Genomic DNA, 26,502 nt, shown 5'->3' on the forward strand with positions numbered 1-26,502 from the left:
TGTTTGTAAAAACATTGTTTCTTTACTAGTAATAAATTTTGTGATAATTTCCTTTAAATCCTAAGGTCCATAGAAGCCATATGATAATTTATTGATGAATAGTAAAAAAAAAAGTTTTTATGAAAAAGACACAAAAAAGACAAAGATACATCATAAACAGTGAGTAGTTAATTGTCAATGATGCCATAAAAGTGTATTATCAATCATAAAATGGATTAAATTAATTTCAGTAAGTGTGTTTTACTGCATTTTCAATGATATTTCTATTACACAACATGTCTTTATTAGTTTCATTTCTTTCTATGCAATGTTGTCTTGCACTGATGCAGTGAAAAACAAGAGTCAGGTTTTTCCTGGTGATGTGAATTATAACATTATTAAAGCAGTAATACTACTAATAAAAAAATATAGCTCAAAATAAATGACTATCGCTCTTTTAATTTTTCCACACACGTGCAGCAAACACACACAAAGTCACCTCATTATATAATTGTTATTATGTAATCATATTATAGAATGTTAGAATGGCTATTGTAGGAAGAACAGTAACTATTTCTTGATTTGATTTTAGGGCTTTTTAATTTGCCAGAGAAAATGATCTTAACTTGAGCAAAGGATGCAGCAGCTGAATTGTAATGGTTACTGTTTTTTGAATCATAGAATTGTGGAACAGTGATGCTTTATTATATTTTAATTTTTTTTTTTTGTTTTATAACAAATAATTCTGAAAAACACATTCATGTGACTGTCATAGTTATTTTGATTGTTGTCATTGTGTATTGCCAATGGTGTATATATCTAATGAAGTTTTTGATTTATATGTACTCTTGAGCTCATTTAGACTGAAAATAAACTATTTCTTCTTAACATTAATTTGTATTGATTGTGTTACCCTGCCCTATTTTAATGTGAAATTTTAATTTTTATCTTTATTGCTGGATCTGAGTAGTCTGGATAGGCTCTTTTGCAGGTAGATATCTTACAAAGGCTAGTTTGTGCATTATAATAAAAATAAAATTTTACATGAATAACGCATTTAAACATTAAATTAAAACTAACATACTTAATAAAAAGAGAGATAAATAAAGTAAAATACAGGATCACCATTTAATCTTAAAGCAACAGCCGTCAATTTGATAAATAAATAAATTAAATAGTATTAAAGTAATCGACAAAGTTGATGACGCCGGGGGTTTGATTGCGTCATTACTAAGCGACGCACACGTTGAGGTGAAAGTGCAAGCTGCCATTTTTAGCCAGAAATCTTCCAGACTAGTAAGACAAGCATAGACAAAGCGTGAGTTTTGTCGTCCCTCTTGGGACGTCTAACATTATTTGGTGAATTTAAGATACGGTTTTCATTTATGTTGCAGTGGCGTAGGCTATTTAAGCTCTGGTTCAAGCGCTAGCGTGCTAACGGCTGATTAGCTCGTCTGGCTAACGTTAGCTGTAAACAAACACTGCAGACAGAGGGGACAGCTGCTGATAAACTCAGCGATTTAACTTCTAGCTGGGTCACCTCATAACTCCAGTTAAGTTGGTTTGTAACTCGGCGCCATAAGGAGCTAGTTAAACATAAAGCTAGTGAACCAGACAGTTTGTAAGCTACCGGCATAACTTCAGATTTGATGACGGAGCGAGTTTCTCCAAAGTAGCTCGGAGCTCGGTCGGTTTCCTGCGGTTCGGTCTGGGTCGGGGTCAGTTAGGGCACAGAGGACACCAAAAAAGACTACGGCATGTCGTCTTTCTCGGAGTCTGCCCTGGAGAAGAAGCTGTCGGAGCTGAGCAGCTCACAGCAAAGCGTCCAGACCCTGTCGCTGTGGATCATCCACCACCGCAAACACTCTGCTCTCATCGTCAAAGTGTGGCACCGAGAACTGAAGAAAGGTAAGACAAGAGAAATACTTTGAGATGGTTGACCTCCTCTTGGCCAAAAATATCTAATTTACCTGTCTTTGCTTTTACATATGGATATACGCTGTTACAGGTTGCATGCAACATTACCGTTGATTAAGGTGGCCACTTTCCAGTAAACCTAATGTGGTGCAAAGAGTTTGCCTGTGATAAGTTACTAATGCTTAAAGGTAGATGAGAAACTATGCAGGTTAAAGGTGAGGCATGTGAAGAACTGAACAAATAGCCTAAATGTTAGTCGAATGAAACTCCCCAAATCTTATACTATGTGAATATTTAAACATATAAAAGTGGTCCTAAGGTGTTACAGTTTGCATGTTATTTTGTGGTGAGGGAAGTTGTTATTTTCTATATTTGCATTTATATAAAAAGAATCCCAGTGCACCTTGATATGCAACAGGTGCATAGGATAAAGGTAAACTTTGGAAACAAAAAGAAAAGCTCCTACACACTTTCTTACTTATTAGAACTTTAATTCATTTACTACAGCCCTTTGACCTTCAACATGCCTGATGATGTTTAAAAGGACCAAACCATTGTATTGGAGTTAAGTGAAGCGAGACACTGTACGGAAGCGTTTGTTGTTGTTTCCAGTATTTGCATTTGAAAACTTAAAGTAAAACGCCGTAATAATCAGATGTGCCCACTATTCTTGAAATGCAATATAAAATCTTGAATTAAGCCCAAAAATCTGTTTTATGCCATCTACATGGACCTTAATATTTCACCTTTGGCCCTCAAAATCTACCCCGGTTATCCTTGAGTCAAGCTGAGTGTTAGTATCAATATTTAGCCAATGTTTAGGATATTCTGCCAAACTGTTCCTGTGATACTGTGTTGAAACATAACTGAGACTGTATGATAGACAAACCTGCTTATAAATACATATGACTGAGGAATGCCAGCCATCTAGCAGCAGTTCTTCTACTTCATATGGTAGATTGACCTGACTCTGCTCCTCTTCTCACTTATCTCCATTCACGGTGGACCTGGTTGAGCCAATCACAACTATCTGTCCATAAGCATTTAGACAACACTCACTGATATTACCCTAAAACTAAGATCTAATTGAGATCTAGTCTGGTAATGTCAGGCTAATATGCGCCTTTCACCGTTAATCAAGTCAGCAGTGGGTGTAATTTACATTGCATTTTGCTAGTTTTCTGAAAACTTGGAATGTATTTGGCAGGAAACGGGCCCACAAATATGCAAATATGAAGAAAAAGATTTACAAATATAATTTTGTTCACTTTGTACAATATTGTCTTACCCAGCACCTGTAAAAGGATATGGATTTACCACCAGTATGTTTTTTTCTTAGATTTTTTGATTTACATAGAAAATAAATTCATTCTTGTTTTTTGTGTTTTTCAGCTAAAAGCAACAGGAAGCTGACATTTCTCTATTTGGCCAATGATGTCATCCAAAATAGTAAGAAGAAAGGACCAGAGTTTACCAAAGACTTTGAGTCGGTGCTCGTCGATGCCTGCTCCCATGTAGCCAGGTAGCTGCAGTATTTCCTTTTCACAACTAAAATGACCACAAGCTTGTGTTGTTTAAAACATGTTTATGTGTGAATGGGCCTGTTAGACCTGCATTAGGTACACTGGTAATCCATTAGGTGACCAAATATAAAGCAACTTGCAACTATTTTGATAATTAATCAATAAATGGAGTTATTTTGAAGAAAAGAACTGTAATTTAACTGATTTCAGCTAATCATGTGTGTGGAATTGAGTAGAGATTGAATGATATGGGTTTTTCTAAGGCCGATGTCAATTTTTAAAAATCTGGTCAGCCAGCGGCTGATATCTACAGCCAATTTTTGAGGCGATATTTAAGGCCAATTTTTTAATTATTTTTTTAAAAGCACTTTGACCGTAAAATACATTTGAAACACTCAGATAACTAAGATTTTTATGCAACAATACAAATGAAATTATTAATTCACATACACATAGTACTATTTTAACATTTATTGAACTTCAAGTGCTGCCCACACAGGTGCCTGATCAAATATCTTATAACATTTTACTACTGATCAAATATCGGCTTTCAAAAAAAAAAAAAGTTCAATAATGAAAAAAATCTATATATCGGCCGGCCGATATATAACCTACCTCTTATAATTGCATGATTTTTGACTGAATTCTACTATTTATTTGTCTTCTGGCAGTGATGCTGATGAGAACTGTAAAAAGCACATGGAGCGACTGCTCAACATCTGGAAGGAGAGAAACCTCTATAGAAGCGACTTTATTCAGCAGCTCAAACTGGCCATCGAGGACTCAAACAGCCCCAGACCTTCAGGTTAAACAGCTGTTAAATATTTGTTTTAAAATACTCACTTGCTGAACTATTGTGTAAGTTTGTCTGCTAGTGTCACAGGTATGACATGGAAATTGTAGGACCACTTAAATCAACACACACAATGACTGATATAATGTCCATCTTAAACTGTATTACCTATAAATGGGTTGTATTGAAATGCAATTATTTCGTCAAAAAACGATATAGTCTCTGTTGTGAATGTTTTGTTGGACTGTTTACATGAGCTGGTGAGTTAAAATGTGTTGGGTATTTTGGAAGCAGTATTTTGTAGTTGTAGTAGTTGTGCTTGTAGTACGTACAATTATTAGGTGTTTAAATCCATTCATAACAATCAAATTAAGCCAGTTAATATAATGCTGCATTGTGTTTGCTCCCTTCTGCAGAAGAGAAAAAGGCAATAAAAAGAACTTATCAGAAAATTCAGGAAGATGAAGATGATGACGATGATGACTACAGAAGCCACACATCTCCACGAAATGCAGTCGACAACTCTGCAGCACAACTGGTACGTCTGCAGCCCTTTTCAACAAAATTTTACTATTCTTCCTGCATTTCATGTGTTTCCTTTCTTTTTTTGTCATTTTTTATCTCAATTTTCTTCCCCTGTTCTGTCCAAAAATCAGACTGAGGAGTTGGTGAAAGCTCTGCAGGATTTAGAGAATGCAGCATCAGGAGATGCAGCTGTGCGTCAGAAGATTGCATCACTGCCGCAGGAGGTTCAGGATGTCTCTCTCCTGGAGAAGATCACTGGTATGAATCACACTTTACTTTTATTGTTTTAATTTCTGTTGACGTAAAGAGTGAGTTACATCCTCCCAAGTATGTAACAAATCCTTGGTACATAAAAGTGGGTTAGATTAGTAATTTTTTTTGTCTTTTTGATAAATCAGGAGTTTTTGTAAAGGAACAAATGTTTTGTTTACATTCACTGTTACTCACCAGAATCCATTGTGTGTATCCTTGAGGTCTAATAATCATGCAAAGTGCATTTCCGTCCTCAAAACATTTGCAAAGCAAATCTGGTAATGTTTACTTAAATGTTGGTGCATCGCTAAACCTCATCTTGTGTCCAGTAGATGGCTTATTGCGCCATCTGTGTGTACATGACCACACAAAGAAAACAAAACCAGGATTTACTTGTAGCAATTATAACTCCATAGCACCATTAGTCTTTCACTCTCAAGGACATGTATATTCTCCTGAGACCCAACAATGCCTTTTTGTCCTCTGTAGGGACAAAAGTTTCACAGTTTTACTTAAAAAATGCTGTCCATTGCAAAGGACGTTCTATTAAAACATAAATGAATAAGAATCATTTTTAAAAAATGTGTCTGAAAAAATGGTTGCATTATGCAGTTTCCAATCAAGACAATATTGTTTAATGTAAAAAAAAAAAAGCCAAAACTTTCACTTTCCAGGAGGATAAGTTGATGGAACAATAAAAGTATGATTTAGGATAAGAATTATGTAAGTATGAGTCAAATAACAAAAATTTATAGAATAAAAAATTACATCACAAAAAAATTACAGTTGTAGCTATAACTAACCTGATGAGAAAATTAGATGAAACCACTTTTTAGCGTTTTTAGTAATTTTGCGTTTTACTTGTTTTTATCCATTGTATCGTGCTTTTGATTGTGTTGGAGTGTTTTGCCTGAGTGTGGTTTTTAAACTTGCCTGTCTTACAGCTATGGCAAAAGATGAATTTCTGCTTTTACTTGGAACAGACAATAAAGTTATCTATCTATCTTAATGTAATGCAAAATAATGCATTTTGACTTTGTTTATATATATCACTTGTATAGATTTTGTTTACAAATCAAATAGAAGTACTTACAAAGTAAAGATTAAAATATGAAAAGGACTTTAGTGAATACAACTTTATTGTCCTGTACTGTAAAATGCTGTAACAAATGTTGTGTTTTCTGTATATAATGCCTGTGTGTTTTTTCTTCGTCTCCAGACAAAGAGGCAGCAGACAAGTTGTCGAAGACTGTGGATGAGGCCTGTCTGCTGCTCGCGGAGTACAACGGTCGACTGGCTGCGGAGCTGGAAGACCGGAGGCAGCTGGCACGCATGCTGACAGAATACATCAGCAGCCAGAAGGAGGCGCTCATGGAGAGAGAGAAGAAACTAGAGGTAACTGCATCCATTCACTCAGATATATACAGGAGTGCAGATTTACTTATGTAAAAGTACACATGATCACAGAAAGGCTATGTTTCTGAAATCTGGTCATCTAAGCTGTGGAGTGAGACACATATAAGAGATCAAATCTTATTTATTTATTTAGAACATGCAAAGAAACAAAATAAAACAAAACAAAGCAAATTAAGACAAAAACAAAACAACATTTAAATGGACAGAATCTATCTTCAAGCACATACAAGTCTGAATATTGCATGGTCGAAAAGGAGTTGGAAGAAGTATGAACTTATTTAATCCTACCCCTCAGTGCTTTTATACATTTATTATTAACTTAATACAACAAACAAACAATACTATTTTCTTAATTTTAGCATCGAACCTCAACAATCCATAATGCAGCAACTGAATAATTCACAACAAAATGTTCATGGCAGTGCCGTCATACAAACAGACTCAACAATTCAACCATTTTCTTCAATAATTACAGCAGATTTATCAGTACAACATCATCCATAAACAGCCCTCATTGTCATTATTAAATACTGTACCTCTCAAGAATCAATTCTTTATAGCTTTTTTTAAACTGAATTATGTTTGATATTTGTTTTATCCCCACACACAATTAGTTCCATAATTTTACTCCACAGATGGTGATACAGAAATTTTTAATGTAGTACTTTATGACTTTTTTAATACTTTATGAATCTTTAAATTAAATTTTCCCCGTAAATCATAGACTCCCTTTCTTTCACAAAACATTTCTTGAATATTGCCCGGTAGTAAGTTATTCTTTGCTTTATACATTATTTGAATAGTTTTGAATTCCACAAGGTCAATGAGTTTTAAAGTTTTAGATTGTAAAAATAGTGGATTTGTGTGGTCCCGAAAACCAACATTGTGAACAATTCTATTGCTCTTTTTTGCAATATAAAAAGTCTGTGTTATGAACTTGTAAATGTATTTCCCCATACCTCCAAACAGTAACTTAAATAAGGTAAGATCAATGAATTATACAGAATCTGAAGTGATTTCTGATCTAAGATCCCCTTTGCTCTGACCAGGACTGAGATGCTTCTGGATAGTTTGTTTTGTACATGTTTTATGTGAGGTTTCCAGCAAATTTTATCATCGATTATCACTCCAAGAAACTTGTTTTGATTCACCCTTTCTATATCTACACCCTCTATTTGTACTTTTATCTCATTACTTGTTGTATATTTGCCAAAAATCATGAATTTTGTTTTACACAGATTTATTGACAACTTATATTTGTCAAACCATAATTTAGTTTTATTTAGCTCAGAAGTGAAATCTAAAGGTAATATGATGCTTGAACCAAATTAGTAAAGTCTAGTCTCTTCCTTATACTGTTTTGTAAGGAACAATATGTTGAGGAAACACAATGAGGAAATTAGACAAAGATAAATGATTATGATAGTGTACATTCAGAACAGATTTTTTGTGGCTAAAAACCTTGGGTCAGTGCTCTGAACTGACCACCGTCTGCTGAAGGTAATACTCTGACTACGGAAAAGAGCTTCATACTGTTCTAATTCAGTGTAAATAATTGATTTGAGATTTTACATTTATTGTTTATTTTTTATTACTTTTTTTATTTTTTATTTTTTAAACCTTTCTTATTTTATATATCATTTGCCGTGGATCTACACTTTATTCTTCACCATACTTCTCACGCATGATGTATATAACTGAGTGAGATTTTATTTTTTTTCTGTATTATTTTTATTTTATCTGTGTTTTACTTTATTCTGCTCTGTACTGTCCTGCTATTACAAAATGCGAATTTGCACAATATGGGACAATAAAGGCGGTATCTTATTTTATTTCATCTTATCTTGGGGAAAAAACAAACAAACAAATTACTCAAACATATTTATCAGAACCCCTCATTTCATCTTCATACATGTTGTATTTACCTCTGATGTCATTTTCAGGAGTATAAGCAGAAACTTGCGAGGGTGACCCAGGTGAGGAAAGAGCTCAAGTCTCACATCCAGAGTCTTCCTGACCTCTCCCTCCTACCCAACGTCACCGGCGGTCTGGCTCCTCTCCCGTCGGCGGGGGACCTCTTCTCCACCGACTGAGGCCTGCACTGAGACAAGCTGCCCCGTCGCCCCTCCCCACCCAAACGTCACGCCAAGTTTGATTCACCAACGACTCCTCGCAGTTCGACCAGCCAGGGGACTCGCGTGGTCAGATCTCTGCCCGGCAGCCAAGCCCGACACGCTAACTCCAAACCTGCAGGACAAGACGGAGAGCGGGACGTTTAAACAGAGACTGTGACAGCCTGGACTTTCCCTGCTCTCGCTCAGTCGTTAAGGATTCACTCCACCAGCTTCAAGTTTGTTTTCCGTTGTTTTTATTTTGAAATGTTGGAGAACGCCACCGATGTAGGAGTAGGGAAGGGGCAAAGCTTCAGCAGGCAGAAATGTTCAAAGTGAGCAGATGTGGTTAGTTTGCTCTTACAAATCTTGCTTGTGAGTACACTGTGAAGAGGATATACCATTTATTAGGGTTTTTGTTTTGTTTTTTTTTTGTTTTTTTGCTCTCAGTTGAGGCTTGTACCGACACATAAGAAAGAAGGCTTTGACTACACTGGTAACGGTAAAGTATTAGAACAATTTCAGAACATTGTGTTTTACTTCCCACGGTCGACAGTTGTCACCTGCATAGTCGACTCCACAGCAGCTCGTATGTTGTTATTAGACAAGAAATTTGTGTTTGTGACCCCTTAGTAAGTTTTCAGTTTTTCTCCTGCATAAACTACCTGGTTATTTTTTTCTTAGTTTGCGTTCATGCTTGGATTTTGGACATTTAGGCAAAATACGTTCATATGTGTGTATTAGACAAGGTTTAAGTTTGGACTCATTCAAAATGTTTATTTCCCAAGAAACATCCCCATTTTGTTACATATAAAAAAACAAAAACAAACCTTAAGTATATCTGACATACAATCTTGGTAAACAGTGAAAATAAAGAGTCTTTTTATTTTAGGGTGTGCACAGCTGGAAGATTTATGAATAAAATAATGGGATTATAAATACGTTTTTTGATGTTTAACAGCATATGGTGAATATTACCATTATTGTTAGACGACGATAGTCATTTCCAGCTGAATTTGTATGTATTTTAGATATGATTTTTGGAAAACAAGGTAAATTCTTTATAAAGAAGACAAAAAATATTTCAAATGACACAAAAACATAAGAATTTCCTAAAAGCATCTAAGAATTGGTTATACATTGCCTCTGGATGACAAAAAGATACCGCTGAAAAGCAACTGTCACTTCCTTTCTGGGATCAACGGCCTTTCTTTAATTTTTAATGTGATATTACACATTTTTCGGCGATTGAGATGAAAAATATATTACACTTTTTTCAGTTTTACTTCCAGTGGTTCGCGTACAGACAGAAAAAAAAATCATTTAATTTAAAGGTCATATGTTTACCAAGTCAAACAGCTAAGTGCGTTAATGCTTTTGGAAGTTACTCGGTTTGTTCGATTGGAGAGATGAGTGTTGGGTAAAGTTAAGTGTAGGCAGTGATTATGTTAAGCTGAAATTTGCCTGTGGATTCATTCAGTGGAGAAATGCTACTCGCTGGTCTCTTTGGATAGTCTGGAAAAGAGGAGAATGTGAATCACAACAACTGCAGCCCCTGTTTAACCAAAGGGATTGGTGTACTGTTTTCAGATAATAGAGACCAAAACATATTGCCTTTTAGTGTTACAGCGCCCTCTGCTGTGGCATTGGATGCAGAATTTTCCAGTGAATTCAGCTGAGGGTGGAGGAATTCAGATGTCTTTTAAGTCTGAACTTAACAGAAAGCAACCACTGTTAATCAGGAGGGATTTTGGCAGCATTTTGACCCAACTGTGCTTCACTTTAGGTATTAGTCAGATCTTTTGTTACCTACATGATGTGCTGTATGTTTTTCTCTCTGCAGAATCATACTGTACTAGCAGGACTCTACCATTACAGGTAGTCTTTTGTGTAATGAAAGTGATTCAGTGGATGCCAATAAACTGGAACCATTTGAACAAATGTGTCATTGTTGTGTATGTATACTTACAGAAAACACATCCAGTGACTGTTGTGTTGCTACTTCTACTTGGTCTACTTCTACTTGGCCTTTGGCGATCATCTAAACAAAAACAAAGGACCAAACTCAAAACTAAAACGTGTCAGACATGTTAAAAACAGGTCCAAAGTTATTTTCAAAACTCCAAGTGTCTTTCTAAAGGCAACCACCTAAAGCCAAATAATCCTGAAATACCTCAGGCAGCACTTATACATGCCCTTGGAGTCATCTGAAAGTCTTAGAAACATACATAAAAAACTTTACATAATGTGAACATTTTAAGCACATAGTTTAGTCTTACTATTGTAATATTGGAGGCTGTTCATGACCACCTGAACTCATCCAAAAACCAAACTAAAACTCATCTGGATGAGGTTCTTGATGTTCTTGGAGCCTTCTAAAACAGCCCTGAAACACTTATGAAATGTGTCTAAAATTATCATTTTTGGTGCACATACTATAGTCTTACCATTCCAAAATTAGAAGCTATTTGTGATCACCTGAAATCATTAAAAAAATCAAACAGAAACCCCTCAGGATGACCTTATTGATGTTCTTGGAGCCTTCTAAAATAATCCTGGAACTTTTTTAAACATGTCCAATTTTATCATTTTTGGTGCACATACTATAGTCTTACCATTTCAAAATTAAAAGCTGTTTGTGATCACCTGAAATTATTAAAAAAACAAACTGAAACTCATCAGGATGAGGTTCTTGATGTTCTTGGAGCCTTGTAAAACAGTCCTAGAACATTTTTTAAAACATGTCCAAAATGATCATTTTTGGTGCACATACTTTAGTCTTATAATTCTAGAATTAGACACTGTTTGTGATCACCTAAAATCATTTAAAAAAACAAAAAACAAATTGAACCTCATCAGAATAAGGTTCTTGATGTTCCTGGGGTCTTCTAAAACAACCCTGAAACATTTCTTAAACATGTCCAAAATTATAATTTTTTGGACACATAGTTCAGTCTTACTACTCTGTTGATGGCCACCTGAACTCATCCAAAAAAAGACCTGAAACTCATCAGGATAGGTTCTTGATGTTCTTGGAGCCTTCTAAAACAGTCTTAAAACATTTTTTAAAAATATGTCCAAAATGATCATTTTTGGTGCATAGACTTCAGTCTTACTATTGTAGAATTAGAGGCTGTTTGTGATAATCTAAAATCCATAAAAAAACATACTAAAACTCATCAGGATAAGGTCCTTGATGTTCCTGGAGTCTTCTAAAACAATCCCGAAACATTTCTTAAACATGTCCAAAATGATCATTTTTGGACACATAGTTTAGTCTTACTACTCCAATATTGGAGGCTGTTGATGACCACCTGAAATCATCACAAAACCAAACTGAAATTCACCAGGATGAGGTTCTTGATGTTCTTGGAGCCTTCTAAAACAGTCCTGAAACATTTTTAAAACATGTCCAAAATGATCATTTTCAGTGTACATAACATGTAGTCTTAGTACTTTAGCCTTGGAGGCCATTGGTGATCACCTGAAATAGTCAAAGAAACAACCTGAAACCTGTCAGGATAAATTAACCTACACAAGAAAACTGCAGTCATGGATCTACAGTCAAAGAAATTAAAGAGCCCAAAACAATCTATAGACACAAATCAGTCAGCATGAGAAAATATTCTGTGTATTTTATAGCCGTTAGAGTGTACTGGTGACTTAAAAAAAGTCTGTTTTTTAAACTAAGCATCTGTTGCAACTAAGGATTCACTGAATTAATTTTTAATTCAAAATTACATCTTTATGTTTTCAGTTTGCACAAAAAGAAAATAAAGCATTTTTCAGATTAAACAAAAAGAACTCAATTGAAGCGCTTTTGAGTTACTGACTGGAATATAAGCGAACTAGAGACTATTGAAGAATGTTCCTTATTAAGGAAAGTACTGACAAACCCAGACGAATAATTTATATGCATTAGCTCTAGCAGGCATCAGTCAACACCTGGACTCATACTGATGACCAGACAGAACCAGTTTTAGTACGTTCATGTAGGTGTCAGATCATACAAAGTTTGTATCGGAAATAAAACAAATGGGTCACAACAGATTAAGATCCATTTTATTGATTTTGCTTGGGATCAGTTCTGCATCTTTAATTATTGTCAGTTCTCATTCCTTCACGTCAATGTCGATGTGCAGTTTGATGTTTTTGAGTTTGTCGCTGTCGAAGCTGATCAGGAGGACTTTGGAGCCAGCGCTGGTGGGAGTGAACTCAACACTGGCTTTGGCCTCTTCTTTAGGAGGGACGGTGCCAATCCTGCAGGAATTACATCAGAATCTGAACATTAAATCCGTTTTCTGCTATCCTCTACTCTTCCACTGTTTCATCTGGTCTGCACACTTTGGCAACCCTTTTACAGAGAGACCGTTTTACATCAAACATGAAATTTTAATGCAATTGGCTCAGTAGGCAGCAGCAATAAATAAACAGGTGCTACATATATAAAGGATGATATATACAAGATAGTATATATATATATATATATATATATATATATATATATATATATATATATATATATATATATATATATATATATATATATATATATATATATATATATATATATATATAAGCATATAAAAACTATAGAATATAGAATAAATATGCATATAAAAACTATAGAATACAGAAGATAGAATAAATATGCATATAAAAACTATAGAATACAGAAGATAGAATAAATATGCATATAAAAACTATAGAATACAGAAGATAGAATAAATATGCATATAAAAACTATAGAATACAGAAGCTAGAATACATATGCATATAAAAACTATAGAATACAGAAGGTAGAATAAATGTGCATATAAAAACTATAGAATACAGAAGGTAGTATAAATATGCATATAAAAACAGTGTAAAAAGCTGTGGTTCCCTGATAAAAATAATTTTCAGTAGTGAATATTGCACAGTTATATAAAAAAGCTGAAATGGTGTTTAACATTCTTATCCAATTATGAATGTGTCAAAATACCAGCAAAATTATACTTAAATCTGCAAATTTAGAAATGTAGTGTAAATGTACCAATACATGTGCATGTACCAATACTGTGCAGCTAAAGTAAAGGTTAGAGGAACATGTTAAAAGCCATCTTTAATTTTACACTACTGACAGCCAACTCACTTGATTATTATAGGTTTGCTGTCAGTGAGCCCAGCTCCCACTGCAGTGAAGCTACAGTCCTGTAGAGGCTCTGGCAAAGGATTGAGCAAGGTCAGTTCTGCAGTCACTGGATTGTTGACTTGGATGTCTCCGAGCAGCTACAGAAAAACAGAAACAGGTTAATGTTGAAAGTTTATATAAGACACAAGGCCATCAACAAGTGTCAAAAGTTGAAGTAAAGAGAGGTGAAGTAAAGTGATGTGTGTTACACTGGGGCACCGCAAGCAGTTGTGGGCGATCACTGCACTCCATGCAAAAAGGAAAACAAGTGCTTTAACTAAAAACAAAAAACATACCAGGAAAAAAATTATTGGGGAAAAAAATACCCGGAAAAAATTTAGTGGGGAAAAAATAATACCAGGGAAAAAAAATTAGTGGGGGGAAAAAAAATACCAGGAAAAAAATTTAGCGGGGGAAAAAAAAATACCAGGAAAAAAAATTTAGTGGGGAAAAAAAAATACCAGGAAAAAATTTAGTGGGGAAAAAAATACCAGGAAAAAAAATTTAGTGGGAAAAAAAATACCGGAGAAAAAAAATACCAGGAAAAAAAATTTAGTGGGGAAAAAAATACCGGGGAAAAAAAATACCAGGAAAAAAATTTAGTGGGCAAAAAAAATACCAGGAAAAAAAAAATACCGGAGAAAAAAAATACCAGGAAAAAAATTTAGTGGGAAAAAGAAAAAATACCAGGGAAAAAAAACACCAGGAAAAAAAATTTAGTGGGGGGAAAAAAAAAAAAAATACCAGGAAAAAAATTTAGTGGGGAAAAAAAATACCAGGAAAAAAATTTAGTGGGAAAAAAAATACCAGGGAAATTAAAATACCGGAGAAAAAAAATACCAGGAAAAAAAAAATACCAGGAAAAAAATTTAGTGGGGAAAAATATACCGGTGAAAAAAAATACCAGGAAAAAAATTTAGTGGGGAAAAAAAATACCAGATGAAAAAAGGTGAACGACACGCACATCCAAAATTAGAGGTGTGCTGGATCCCAAAAACAGTAGAACGTGAGACTGATGAAGGGCCTTGGCCTGAAACGTCACGATTAAATGGTTTGGGAGCTCACTGGTTGTGCAGACCTTCCTTTATGTTTTCTCACGAAAAAAAATACCAGGAAAAAAATTTAGTGGGAAAAAAAATACCAGGGAAAAAAAAAATACCGGAGAAAAAAAATACCAGGAAAAAAAAAATACCAGGAAAAAAATTTAGTGGGGAAAAATATACCGGTGAAAAAAAATACGAGGAAAAAAAAAATTTAGTGGGGAAAAAAATACCAGGAAAAAAATAATACTGGGGAAAAAAAAAAAAATACCAGGAAAAAAATTTAGAGGGGGAAAAAAATACCAGGAAAAATAAATACCGGGAAAAAAAAATACCAGGAAAAAAAAATACCGGGAAAAAAATTTAGTGGGGAAAAAAAATACCAGGAAAAAAAAATACCGGGGAAAAAATTTAGTGGGGAAAAAAACATACCAGGAAAAAAAAAATACCGGGGAAAAAAAATACCAGGAAAAAAAAATACCGGGGAAAAAAAATACCAGGAAAAAAATTTAGTGGGGAAAAAAAATACCAGGAAAAAAATACCGGGAAAAAAATTTAGTGGGGAAAAAAATACCGGGGGAAAAAAATACCATGTCTGGGTCCCGCTCACAAAACTGAGGAACTAAACATAAATTTGTAGCCACGTCAAAACGTGGAACATCAGAGGGCTGAGCAGGTCTGGGTCCACTACCCTGACTCAAAGTCAGATCCAGACGTTTCAGCTCCAGCTGCAGTAATAGGAATTCCCGGTGCTGCTCAAACGTTCAGCTTGCGTCGCCTATATCAGAGACAGATGCAGCGCCAGAATCAACTGCCAAGCCAACCTGAGGCTTAGACTGAAGAAGCCCGCTCTCTAACAGGTTTCCTTTAATGATCTGCCTCATAACACCTTTCTGCCGCTCATCACCCACATCCACATCAAAATGTTCAGCAGTCTTAAGCAGTTGTTCACTCGAACAGCTGTCTAACCACTCCTCCGACGGAGCAGACAGAAAGTCCTCTACTGAGGCCATTTTAATCCAACCTACCTGAAAAAAAACAGAACTCACCTGAACACCTGAGCAAACAGCCAGAACACACCCCACAGCCACCGCAGCTAGTCCCTCTATCTGCCTACCAGAACCTTCTCTAAGCTCCCCCTAGTCTTCAGGTGTCTACAGGTGGTGGGTATTTAGACACTCAATCCCGTATGTGTAGTGAAGCAACTGGATAAAATGGAGACTTCATCTACAGCATCGGACGTGCTCCCGAGACGACTGTTCTACCCACGTTCAACACCACCTAAAGGAAGAGCCCCCCAGAGAATTCCAAAGGGGAAGACGCACTGAACCTAACAGGGACCGGACAGAGGCCACACACCAGTGTGAAATGACACGAACACAACTCAGTGTTAAAACTCACCTGAACAACTACAAAACACACATCTGGCTCTCTCTACTCACAAAAAAAACTGACTCACCTCTCGTCTCCGAGATTCAAAGAGATTGCGCATTCACCTGCACAATGAAAAAACATACCTGCGCGCCAGGTCACTATGGACACTACTACAACCTGAGTCATTCACAAAAATCATGCAGTCCTCGCCCACACGGCCGGAACTACAGATAATGTGAAGCTGAATAAAAGACAAACCTCTGCTTGTCACAGGAGCAAGGAACGGACGAGCCCCCACTTGTCACGACCCGGCTCTGAGGTTTGACAAAGATGGAGACGGAGGAGGTGGTAAAAATGTAACCAAGGTTTATTAAATCCAACTAACAACCAAAACCAATATACTCCAACACAAAACGCCAGTCGAGAGGAGCGTGAGGACCAGAGCAGGGCAGTGAGCAGAACCAAGACCAGACCAGACCAGAGCCCAGCAGACCAGACTAGAGCCCAGCAGACCAGAGAGAGTATAAACCAGGCCAGACCAGAGAGAGAGTGAGTGTCCATGTTGACCTGCTTAAATAGGCCTGTCACAGGTGCAATCAATCAGGCCATCTCCACCTGAAAAAAAGAAAACTGACAGTGCCCCCAGTGCCCAAAAGGTGTGGGGCCGTCACAGTGGGGAAAAAATACTAGGAATAAAAAATAGTGGGAAAAAATACTAGGAAAAAAAACTTTAGTGAGAAAAAAAATACCAGGAAAAAAAATTTAGTAGGAAAAAAAAAATGACCTGGAAAAAATTTAGTGGGGAAAAAAAATACCAGGAAAAAAAAAATAGTGGGGAAAAAATACCAGGAAAAAAATTGAGTGGGGGAAAAAAATAACAGAAAAAAAACTGAGTGGGGGATTAAAAATACCAGGAAAGAAAATTATCTGGAAAAAAATTACCAGGAGAAAATTTAGTGGGGAAAAAATACCAGGAAAAAAATAATGGGGAAAAAATACCAGGAAAAAAATAGTGGGGGAAAAAATACCAGGAAAAAAATAATGGGGAAAAAATACCAGGAAAAAAATAGTGGGGGAAAAAATACCAGGAAAAAAATAGTGGGGGAAAAAATACCAGGAAAAAAATTTAGTGGGGGAAAAAATACCAGGAAAAAAATTTAGTGGGAAAAAAATACCAGGAAAAAAATTGGGTGAAAAAATATCAGGAAAAAAAATTTAGTAGGAAAAAAATTGGGTGAAAAAATATCAGGAAAAAAAATTTAGTAGGAAAAAATTAGTTGGGAAAAAATACCAGGAAAAAAAATTTAGTGGGAAAAAAATACCAGGAAAAAAAATTTAGTGGGAAAAAAAATTAGTGGGGAAAACATACCAGGAAAAAAACTTTAGTGGGAAAAAAAATATACCAGGAAAAAAATTTGGAGGGAAAAAATGCCAGGAAAAAAAGTAGTGGAGAAAAAAATACCAGGAAAAAACTTTAGTGGGAAAAAAAAATGCCAGGAAAAAAAATAGTGGGGAAAAAATACCAGGAAAAGAATTTAGTGGGGAAAAAATACCAGGAAAAAAATTTGGTGGGAAAAAAAAAACACACACACACACGAAAAAGACTGGGAATTCTGGGCCCCATGAATTTGTCATGTTTACCCCCCCCTCCCCTTTACAGCACCCCAGGTGTTACCGGTAAACATTTTCTTGGATCACTCAAAAGTACAAACTCCCATTAGTGGTTTTCTCCACCGTACCTTTATCTCTATGTCTGGCTCATCAAGTATGATGGTCCTCTCAGCTGTAGAGATGTCTACGGTTGTCTTGTCGATGACGACGGCTGACAGTTTGATCAATCTGTCGGCGGTGATCACAGGTCCATATTTGTTGTACTCTACTTTGAGGGAGTAATGTTTTTCTGGGAAAGAAATTAAACACAAATCTGATTTTACAACATTGATGCAGCTTGGGAACTGCAATGTGTACTTGCATTGTTTCAAAGAAAGGGTCATTTTATTCTCTCATTTAGGTATACCATAATATTCTTTTTTTTTGCACAGTCTTTTTTTTGGTATTTATGCAGGGACTCTACAGAATTGTATTTCAGACATGAATTAATACAAACAAGAACAGTCCCCACCCCCCACTTCCTGCCCATGTTCCAACAGAACCCCACCCCTAACGAAACAAAACAAAACAAAACAAATGCTAATAATAAAAAAAAGGGTCACTGTACCATTTAGCAGATTGGCTTTAATTTCTGTATAATAAAGGGTCCATCTTACTAAACATCTGTATGAGTGATATCCAACTTCTCTATATGCGTTAGAAAATGATTCCATATCTCATAAAACTTCTGAACACACCCTCTAGTAGAATAGCAGACTTTCTCTAGTGTCAGGTGATGTCAAAGATCACTAATCCACATCTTAAAGGTTGGAGGATGTTTCTCCTTCCACCTACGAAGTATTAATCGTCCGGCAATGAGAGATGCAAAGGCTATCATATTTTTTGCGTGTTGGTTGCGATGAATGGTTTGTGAACTTATTCCGAATACCGCAGTAATGGCAGAGGGCTCTATACGTGTCTGTAAGACATCTGAGAGGGTTTTAAATATTGATGCCAGAAATTATCTAATTTTGAACAGAACCAGAATGTATGTGAGAGGGTGGCTGGTGTTTGTTTACATCGATCACAGATGGGACCAGAGCTTGGTATAATCCTTGCTAGTCTCACTTTTGTCCAGTGGAGGCGATGTACAACCTTAAATTGAATAACTGTGTGCCGTAAACAGATTTAAGAGGAACGTATTCTGTCTAAAGCCTTTCCCAAAGTCTCCTCAGGGAGTTCTAGCCCCAAGTCTTCTTCCCACTGTTTTTTTAATGATATCAGAGATTCCAAATTATATGTATTTAGAAGGGAATATACTTTTCCAATGGTCCCTTTGGAGCCTTGATTAACTGTCAGAATGGTGTCTAAGAGGGAATGGGGTGGCTGTGATGGGAAGTGAGTGAGTGATGCCATTATCAAACTGTGAAGTTGTAAAAACCTAAAGAAGTGAGACCTAGGAATGTTAAATTTTAACATTAACTGATCAAAAGATGCAAATTTGGTGTCAATAAATAAGTTTTCTATTGTAGTAATTCCTCTATTGGTCCATTCATTAAAAGCTGTGTCTATGATTGATGGCATAAATTGATGTTTTTTTGCTATTGGAGCACAAGTGGGCAGGTCTCTAAGAGAGAAAGTTCGTCTAAACTGTGTCCAAATCCTAAAAGAATGTTTCACAATCAGATTTGAGGCTACCTTTGATATCGATTCCAAAAGAGGGAGTTTTGAGCAGAGTAATGAGTATAAAGACGTTTGAGGGCAGGAGAATTTTTCCATTCGCAACCATTCTGATGATGTGTCATTATGTTTATGTTTATGTTTACGCATTTGGCAGACGCTTTTTTCCAAAGCGACTTACAGGGGAAAACCAATTAAATCACTCAATCAATCAAATTTTATTTATATAGCGCCAGATCACAAGAAAGTTATCTCTTGACATTTTATATATAGAGTTGGTCAAAACCAGACTCTAAGTCAGTTCTACAGAAACCCAACAGAATCCTCCAGGAGCAAACACTTGTGACTGGTGACAGTGGCGAGGAAAAACTTCCCTTTAACAGGCAGAAACCTCGAGCAGACCCAGACTCCTGGAGGATGGCCGTCTGCCTTGACCAGTTGGGGTTAAAGAGAGAGAGTAGAGAAGGGGAAAAAGAGAGAGCGATAGAGATAGGGACTGGGGGAGAGGGGGAGAAGGGGAGAAGGGGGGAGTAGGGGGAGACACATGGAGGCGGTTGAGGATAAGTGAGTGGTGATGATGAGGGCAGGGAAGAGGCCGGACCACCGCAGCAGGTCCAGAGATAATCGTGAAAGAATCTGTGGTTGTCCTGGGAAAAACCTTATTAGAATATTTAAAATGGAATGTTTGAAAGTGCTAGGACAGGAGGTGCTCTCGGAAGAGCTGGGTCTTCAGGAGCTTCTTGAAGATAGGCAGGGATGACTCTGTTCTTGTAGCACTTGGTAGAGCGTTCCACCAATGTGGAACGACCCATGAAAAGAGCCTGGATTGTCTTGTACAAGGTCTGGGGACCACCACACTACGTTCCCCAGACGAGCGGAGTGGTCGTGGGGCGACATAAGCTTTTATTAGTGCACCTAAGTAGACAGGAGCAGACCCACGGAGAATTTTGTAGGCTAGGATTAAAGATTTGAATTTGATGCGGGCAGCTATGGGTAGCCAGTGTAACTCAATGAGTAAGGGGGTGACATGTGCCCTTTTAGGCTGACTGAAGACCAGACGCGCTGCTGCATTCTGGACCATCTGTAGTGGTTTGACAACACAAGCTGGGAGGCCCGTTAGAAGAGCATTGCAGTAGTCAAGACGGGAGATAACCATAGTCTGCACCAGGAGCTGGGTGGCCTGTTCGGTTAGGTATGGCCTGATCTTTCTTAGGTTGAACAGAGTGAAACGGCATGATCGGGTGACAGAGGCAACGTGATCCGTGAAGGTCAACTGATTATCAATCATGACTCCCAAGTTACGTACTACACTGGTAGGAGCCAGAGGTATGGAGTCAATAGTGATGGAGATGTCCAGCTGTATGGTTGGCTTAGCTGGGAAGACCAGCAGTTCAGTTTTGGACAGGTTAGATGGGGATTCCTTCCAATACAACATAATAATAATAATACTGAAAAAATAATAATACTGAAAATTAGGGAGTGACAAACCTCTGTATTAACGATGTTGTATACCATAATATTCTTTGGCTGCTTTGTGAATATTTTACAATCCATATGGAAAATCAAAGGCAACTTCCAATTGAGAACACTACAAGCACAGTATGATTATTCCCAATATATTCCAGTTCATGCAAGAGAATTATTAAATGAAACTTTAAGTCACACCAAGTTCTAACCTTCTCCAGGGGACAACTCCACTTTGTCTGAAGTAAAGCAGCATTCCTCTCCTTTTTTGCCGTTGTAACAAACAGCTTTGGCCGAGAACTGGAAGACGCAGTTCCTCACATCCATGCAGTTATTAGTGAGGAGCGCATTCACCACGAAGTCTGAACCCAGAGTCATCTCCTCTGTCAGCTTGATCTTTGTATCATAAGGGGATTAAACAGTAATATTTGATTCAGATTTAGAGGATTTAGTTCTGACCATCCATTTCATCCTTTATGCACACATCTTGTAACAAACGTCTAAGCTAAAATATAGCATGTAGCTCAATTTGATGTGTTCTTAGGTTGTGCATTCTCCTGTCTTGAGTTTTAAATCTGGTTCACTCTATAACAGGGGTTTTCAAAGTGTGGGATAGTGAGACTCCCCTGAGAGAACTCAAAGGCAGCCTGCACCCCCCCCCCCCCCATCATTACTGCTATTATTACCATTATAGTTGTTGATTTGTATTTGTATGTTCCTTGCAGACTTAAAAAAAAAGCTTTCAACAATAAATTTTATAAACGTCTTTCTTTTTTAAACATCTTAAACATGTTTATATATTCTTAAACACATTTTTTAAACAATTTAAACATCTTTATCTGTGTATGTGCTTAAGTATCTTTTTTTAAACAAATTTAAAATCTGTGTATGTTTTTAACTTTTTTAACACATTTTAACATCTTTACATGTTTTCAACATCTTTGTTTGCACATTTTAACATCTTTGTGTGTTTTTAACATCTTTTCAAATACATTTTAACATCTGTGTATGTTTTTTTTAACGTCTCTTAACATATCTTAACATCTTTGTGTGTTTTTAACATTTCAAACTTTGGTACTTAGTTTCAATATGACGCTGGAGTTTACATGGTCGCATACTGTCATTAGCTAGCACCTTTTTGCAAATAACGCACTGTGGCAGCTGAGCATCACCAGGACCAATACATGAAATGCCAAACTTTAAATAATCAGGGTCATACTTCCTTTGTTTTCTGCTCGCCCCAGACTCTGTGTCCTCTCACTTTCACTTGAGGTACTAAAAATGTATGCATTTTGCCCCTTGCATGTTAGATATCCAGATGTTTATAATTTTTTTCTTTTTATTCAGGTTTTTTTTTTTCTCATGCTGTGCCTCCCAGGGGAGACGCCCCTCACACTTTGAAAACCACTGTTCGAGAACACAAGTTTTAGTCCCTGAAATCAGACCCTTAAAACCATGGAACAGGTTTTAAAATGTAACCAAGTATACCTTTTGACCAGATTACATTACATAACCTGTCTGCATTGGGTTATTCCATACTATACATTTACTATGCATTGGGATGAACTTTATACTCAGGTTTTAGAAAAACTGAGCATAAATGTATAGAGGCATTGCTGGAAACAAATATTCTTCACTAGATTTCCACTTTATTACAGCCAAATGTGCAGAGAACATATTGTCCAGCAAAATAAAAAGGCGCAACAGATCTTGTCAAGTTTAGTTCTGGAGGTAAAACCTAGACTTGAAGGTGGATAAAAGGTACAGAACGTCACTTACTTTAAGGTGGAGCCCAGGCTCTTCCCCACTCTTTTCTAACTTGTTGTGATGCTTCGCTTTCTCAAAGACACGCCTCTCCTCCTCTGAGCCTGAATGATGAAGACCAACAGTGTGTTTTGTTATAAATGGCATTGTGTTAGAAAAGGCTCTGAGTATATGTGTTTGTCCACTGTGTGCCAATATCCTGTGCTAAAATTCCTCGACACAAATCACATGTGCAGCACTTGAACCATTTTAAAAACTTTCATATAAATCTCCAAGATTAGGTTTGTTCTTTGGTGGAAGATTAGGTTTGTTTTTTGTTGATCTCCACCAATAAATGTCATTGCAAATTTTTTTCAACCACACATGAAATCTGGACATCTATGTATCTGCATAATTCACCTCCATGTTAACAATGGCTTTCTCACTTCTTTAAATAGGTCATAGTTTACCTCTACAAGACCTCTGGTTCCTTTAGAGCAGTGGTCCTCAACTAGTCCGGCTGCAGGACCCACTATCACCCCTAAATGACAAGCTGTGGCCCAAATTTATAAAAGTTAAACATCTCAAATTTATTTAATGAAAAGATGGTGCGTTTTGAATCTGAGATAATACAGAGTATCACAGTATGCCAACACAGAAGATAAGTTTAATGATAAACCAAACTGACCAGTAGGTGGTGATGCTAAATATGGAAATATTCCCTTTAATAATAAATTAGGTACATTTTAATCAAAACCAAAAATGTGCACTCAGTTAAACATTAAAATTGCATTCAGTTACTTATTCAAGAATTATACTCACTGAGGTTTTTGTCCTCCATGTAGGTAAAATCATATCTGATGTAGCCATTGTCATACCTGAGTTTCGCCATGATTTGAAAATAAACTTATGGGTCTTTAATGCTGTGAAATGTCTGGTTTTAATTAGTGTTACAGCACATTACTACCACCTACTGTTGGGGAGTGTAAATAGGCAGCACTCAGATCTATAAAAAATAAGCACAGGATTGGTTTCTTAACATCATTTTTTGCCCAGATAAAGGCCCACGACCCACTGAAAATGGGTTTGCGACCCACTTTTGGGTCACGACCCACAAGTTGAGAATCACTGCTGTAGAGGATAAAGGTCATTAGGTTGTCAATATTTGCTACTAAGCCACATTAGAAAACAAAGTAAATGGTGACTAGCAGGTAAAAATTCCAGCATTTCACGGCATCCTCAGCTTCCTCTAATATTACCATTTCATCATTGGGATCTGAAAGTTTTATTTGGCATTTGAAATCAATTGTTGCAAGTTCAGTTAAGTCCCCGTTTCCTGAATATCCTGCAACGAGTAGTGATAATCTGATTTTTTGCTTTGAGAAACTGTGTGAATGTTTTCTAAACTTAGAGTTGCTACTATTTTTGTGATCATTGCTACTTATTTTCTCTGCAGTATGCCTTAGAAATGTTTAAAGTTGCCGCGTTGCAGTACCTTCAGGATATTTGTACTCATGGGTGATATCCTTCCTCTCATCGACGCCCACTGCTTTAGTGCTGATGTGTTTTCCAATAAGTTTGGTTGAACCACCTTTCTTGACAAGTCTTCCATCTGACATGAGTATGCAGTCGAGATAATCTGCATTAACCTGATTCCATACAGGACATGAAAAGATGCAATTTAGAAACACATTAGAGTCACTCATCATTTTCCATTGAAACAGACTGACTTAGTTGTATGCATGTGTCACCTGCCACAGTAACATGTGGAAAGTCATGGATTTAAGAGGAAACCCTTACCTCTGCAAAAACAAAGGCTGCGTCGTACTTTGTGGTCAACTCTCCTTCCTTGACGGCCTTTTGTGAGACTGGTCCGCAACAATAGATACCTGAACACATACATGCAGTGACTTATGTCACAGCTTGCAATCAGAATCCCTCTGGATGAAAGTTAACAGGTTTTTTTTTTTTTGATGACTTTAAACATTTGAAGTAATAATTTTGCAGTCAAGAGGCAAACATAAGGAAGAACCAAAAGAATGCAAACGTAGCTGAGAGGGTGTAAAGGTAGATGTAGTGACATCCAAACCAGTTCAAAAAAGTCATAACCTGAGTGGATGCATTTGAAATATAACAAATATTTCCCTGCCTTTTTCATTTCTAGAAATTTAAGGCCATTGTAAGTCAGAGGTCACCTTCACTGGTCTCCTGGGGAGTTGGGTCACTAACTTGCCAGCCATTAAAGCCTTCTTCCAAGTCAGGGCGCATCATCCAGCACTCCACCCAGACATGGAAGTTCCTGAAAAAGTGCACAACAGGATTATAATTTGACTATTTTGAATAGATTTTATAGAAAAGAAAACATCACCCTGACTTTTTCAGGCATGTAAATGGAAGTATCGCGCTGTTCTTCTGTCTAAGATCATTATAATTGTTGATATTTGTATTGTTATGTATGTTTTGCTTGTTCGCATATATGTTAAAGGTCATTGCATGTTCGAATAAATCACTCTATAAGTGTCTAATGCAATACATTTAGATCTCATAATCCATTAAAAAAAGACATTCTTGGGAAAAAAAAAAGACTCCTGAGACTATTCACACACCAAACTGAATCATCAGAAATCCTTTTCCCATCTTCATCATAGATGTTTTCTATCACCAGACTGGCATCGGAATCGTGAGCTGATCCAAAGTTGGTAACCACTCGACATGGGATGCCCAGGGCACGAAACACTAGAGAAAATGCAGACAGTTCCTTTAATATAATTAAAACTAACTGACTAAATGTTGCATTTTGAGACAAGTAGTGAAGTAGATTGAAAAGGTTTTGTAAAATACAAATGGCCACTTATTTGCACAAACCTGTGCATGAGATGGCAGCGAAGACCCAGCACTGGCCATAGCGGACTGGACCACTCTCTGCCCACTTGTGCAGGATTTCTCCACTGCCGGTCCACGTTCCAGGATGTACTCCACCATCGAAGTTGTACCACTCTCCCACCACCACACCTCTGTCATCATTACTGTTGATCTGTGGGCACAGATGGAGGTAATGGAAAATTATGATATGGAGATCACAAGTAAACAGTGATTAAAAGGAACTAATACACAGCTTAAAGTTATTCACTTCAGACAGAAGGGGATGGTAACTTCAGGAAAATTTAACAAAAACTTGAATTAATCTGTTTTATTTACAGTATTAACAGTTCGAGTGTTTGAACTAACAACAGAAATACACAATGCAACTATTACTAACAAACAGATGGGAGAAGTAAAAAAAAAATGAGCAGAACAAACCTGCCTATAAGCCAATGTCCATCAAATATAAGGAGAAGCAGCACATTTAGATGAAGATGAATGTTTAACATAAGCTTTGTCCACTCCCAAAATTAGTGAGGGGAAAAAAATGCATTCAATGTGAAAACCTGAAATTGGACTTTCAGGTGTTCAAACATGACCTACCACAGCACTCAACAGCCTGGCCACATAGATGGGGTCTCCTTTGGAGTAGTCCTGGTCAGTGTCTAAGGCAAATCTAGGTTTTTCACCCAAGATCTTCAGACAGATATCAAGCACTTCTGGCTCATACTGCAGATAGATGAGAGAACACAGCTTCTTAGTGTAAAGACTACACCTGTGTAACTGTAATGAGGAAATCCTAAATACTGTCAAACCTGTGCAAAGTTCCAGGGTAACCCTTTGATCTGGGTAGGTGATCCTCTGTAGATCAGTCCATAGTCTTTCAAAACATATTCTCCTCTTTCCTCACCATCCATGTAAACTGCATCCTCTGATCAATCACACAAAGCATCAGCGCATCACAGATGTAAAAGTACCAGGTCATTTGTGCCAACACACCTAATGCCTTCACAGGAATCCTCTTACAGAAAACGACTTCAGATGCAAAATCTCAAAACTC

The 26,502-nt window shown here is 36.8% G+C and overlaps 2 protein-coding genes across 2 annotated transcripts; one reads left to right on the forward strand and one right to left on the reverse strand.

Moving 5' to 3' along the window:
• Positions 1-1,234: 1,234 nt before the first annotated feature.
• rprd1b (regulation of nuclear pre-mRNA domain containing 1B) lies at positions 1,235-10,454 on the forward strand. Its single transcript, XM_030139452.1, has 7 exons — positions 1,235-1,887; positions 3,289-3,418; positions 4,091-4,224; positions 4,629-4,750; positions 4,869-4,995; positions 6,209-6,384; positions 8,349-10,454. The coding sequence occupies exons 1-7, from the start codon at positions 1,737-1,739 to the stop codon at positions 8,496-8,498; spliced, it is 990 nt and encodes a 329-aa protein (XP_029995312.1). The 5' UTR covers positions 1,235-1,736; the 3' UTR covers positions 8,499-10,454.
• A 2,163-nt stretch (positions 10,455-12,617) lies between these two features.
• LOC115422948 (protein-glutamine gamma-glutamyltransferase 2-like) lies at positions 12,618-24,941 on the reverse strand. The gene is made up of 8 exons (XM_030139594.1): positions 24,776-24,941; positions 24,381-24,469; positions 24,076-24,229; positions 22,617-22,705; positions 21,050-21,233; positions 17,843-18,003; positions 13,651-13,787; positions 12,618-12,776 (listed from the first exon to the last, which is right to left on the reverse strand). Exons 1-8 carry the CDS (start codon positions 24,849-24,851, stop codon positions 12,629-12,631), a joined length of 1,038 nt encoding a protein of 345 aa, XP_029995454.1. The 5' UTR covers positions 24,852-24,941; the 3' UTR covers positions 12,618-12,628.
• Positions 24,942-26,502: the final 1,561 nt, after the last annotated feature.

This window comes from Sphaeramia orbicularis, chromosome 7 (assembly GCF_902148855.1).
Source record: "Sphaeramia orbicularis chromosome 7, fSphaOr1.1, whole genome shotgun sequence".
Taxonomy (NCBI): Eukaryota; Metazoa; Chordata; class Actinopteri; order Kurtiformes; family Apogonidae; genus Sphaeramia; species Sphaeramia orbicularis.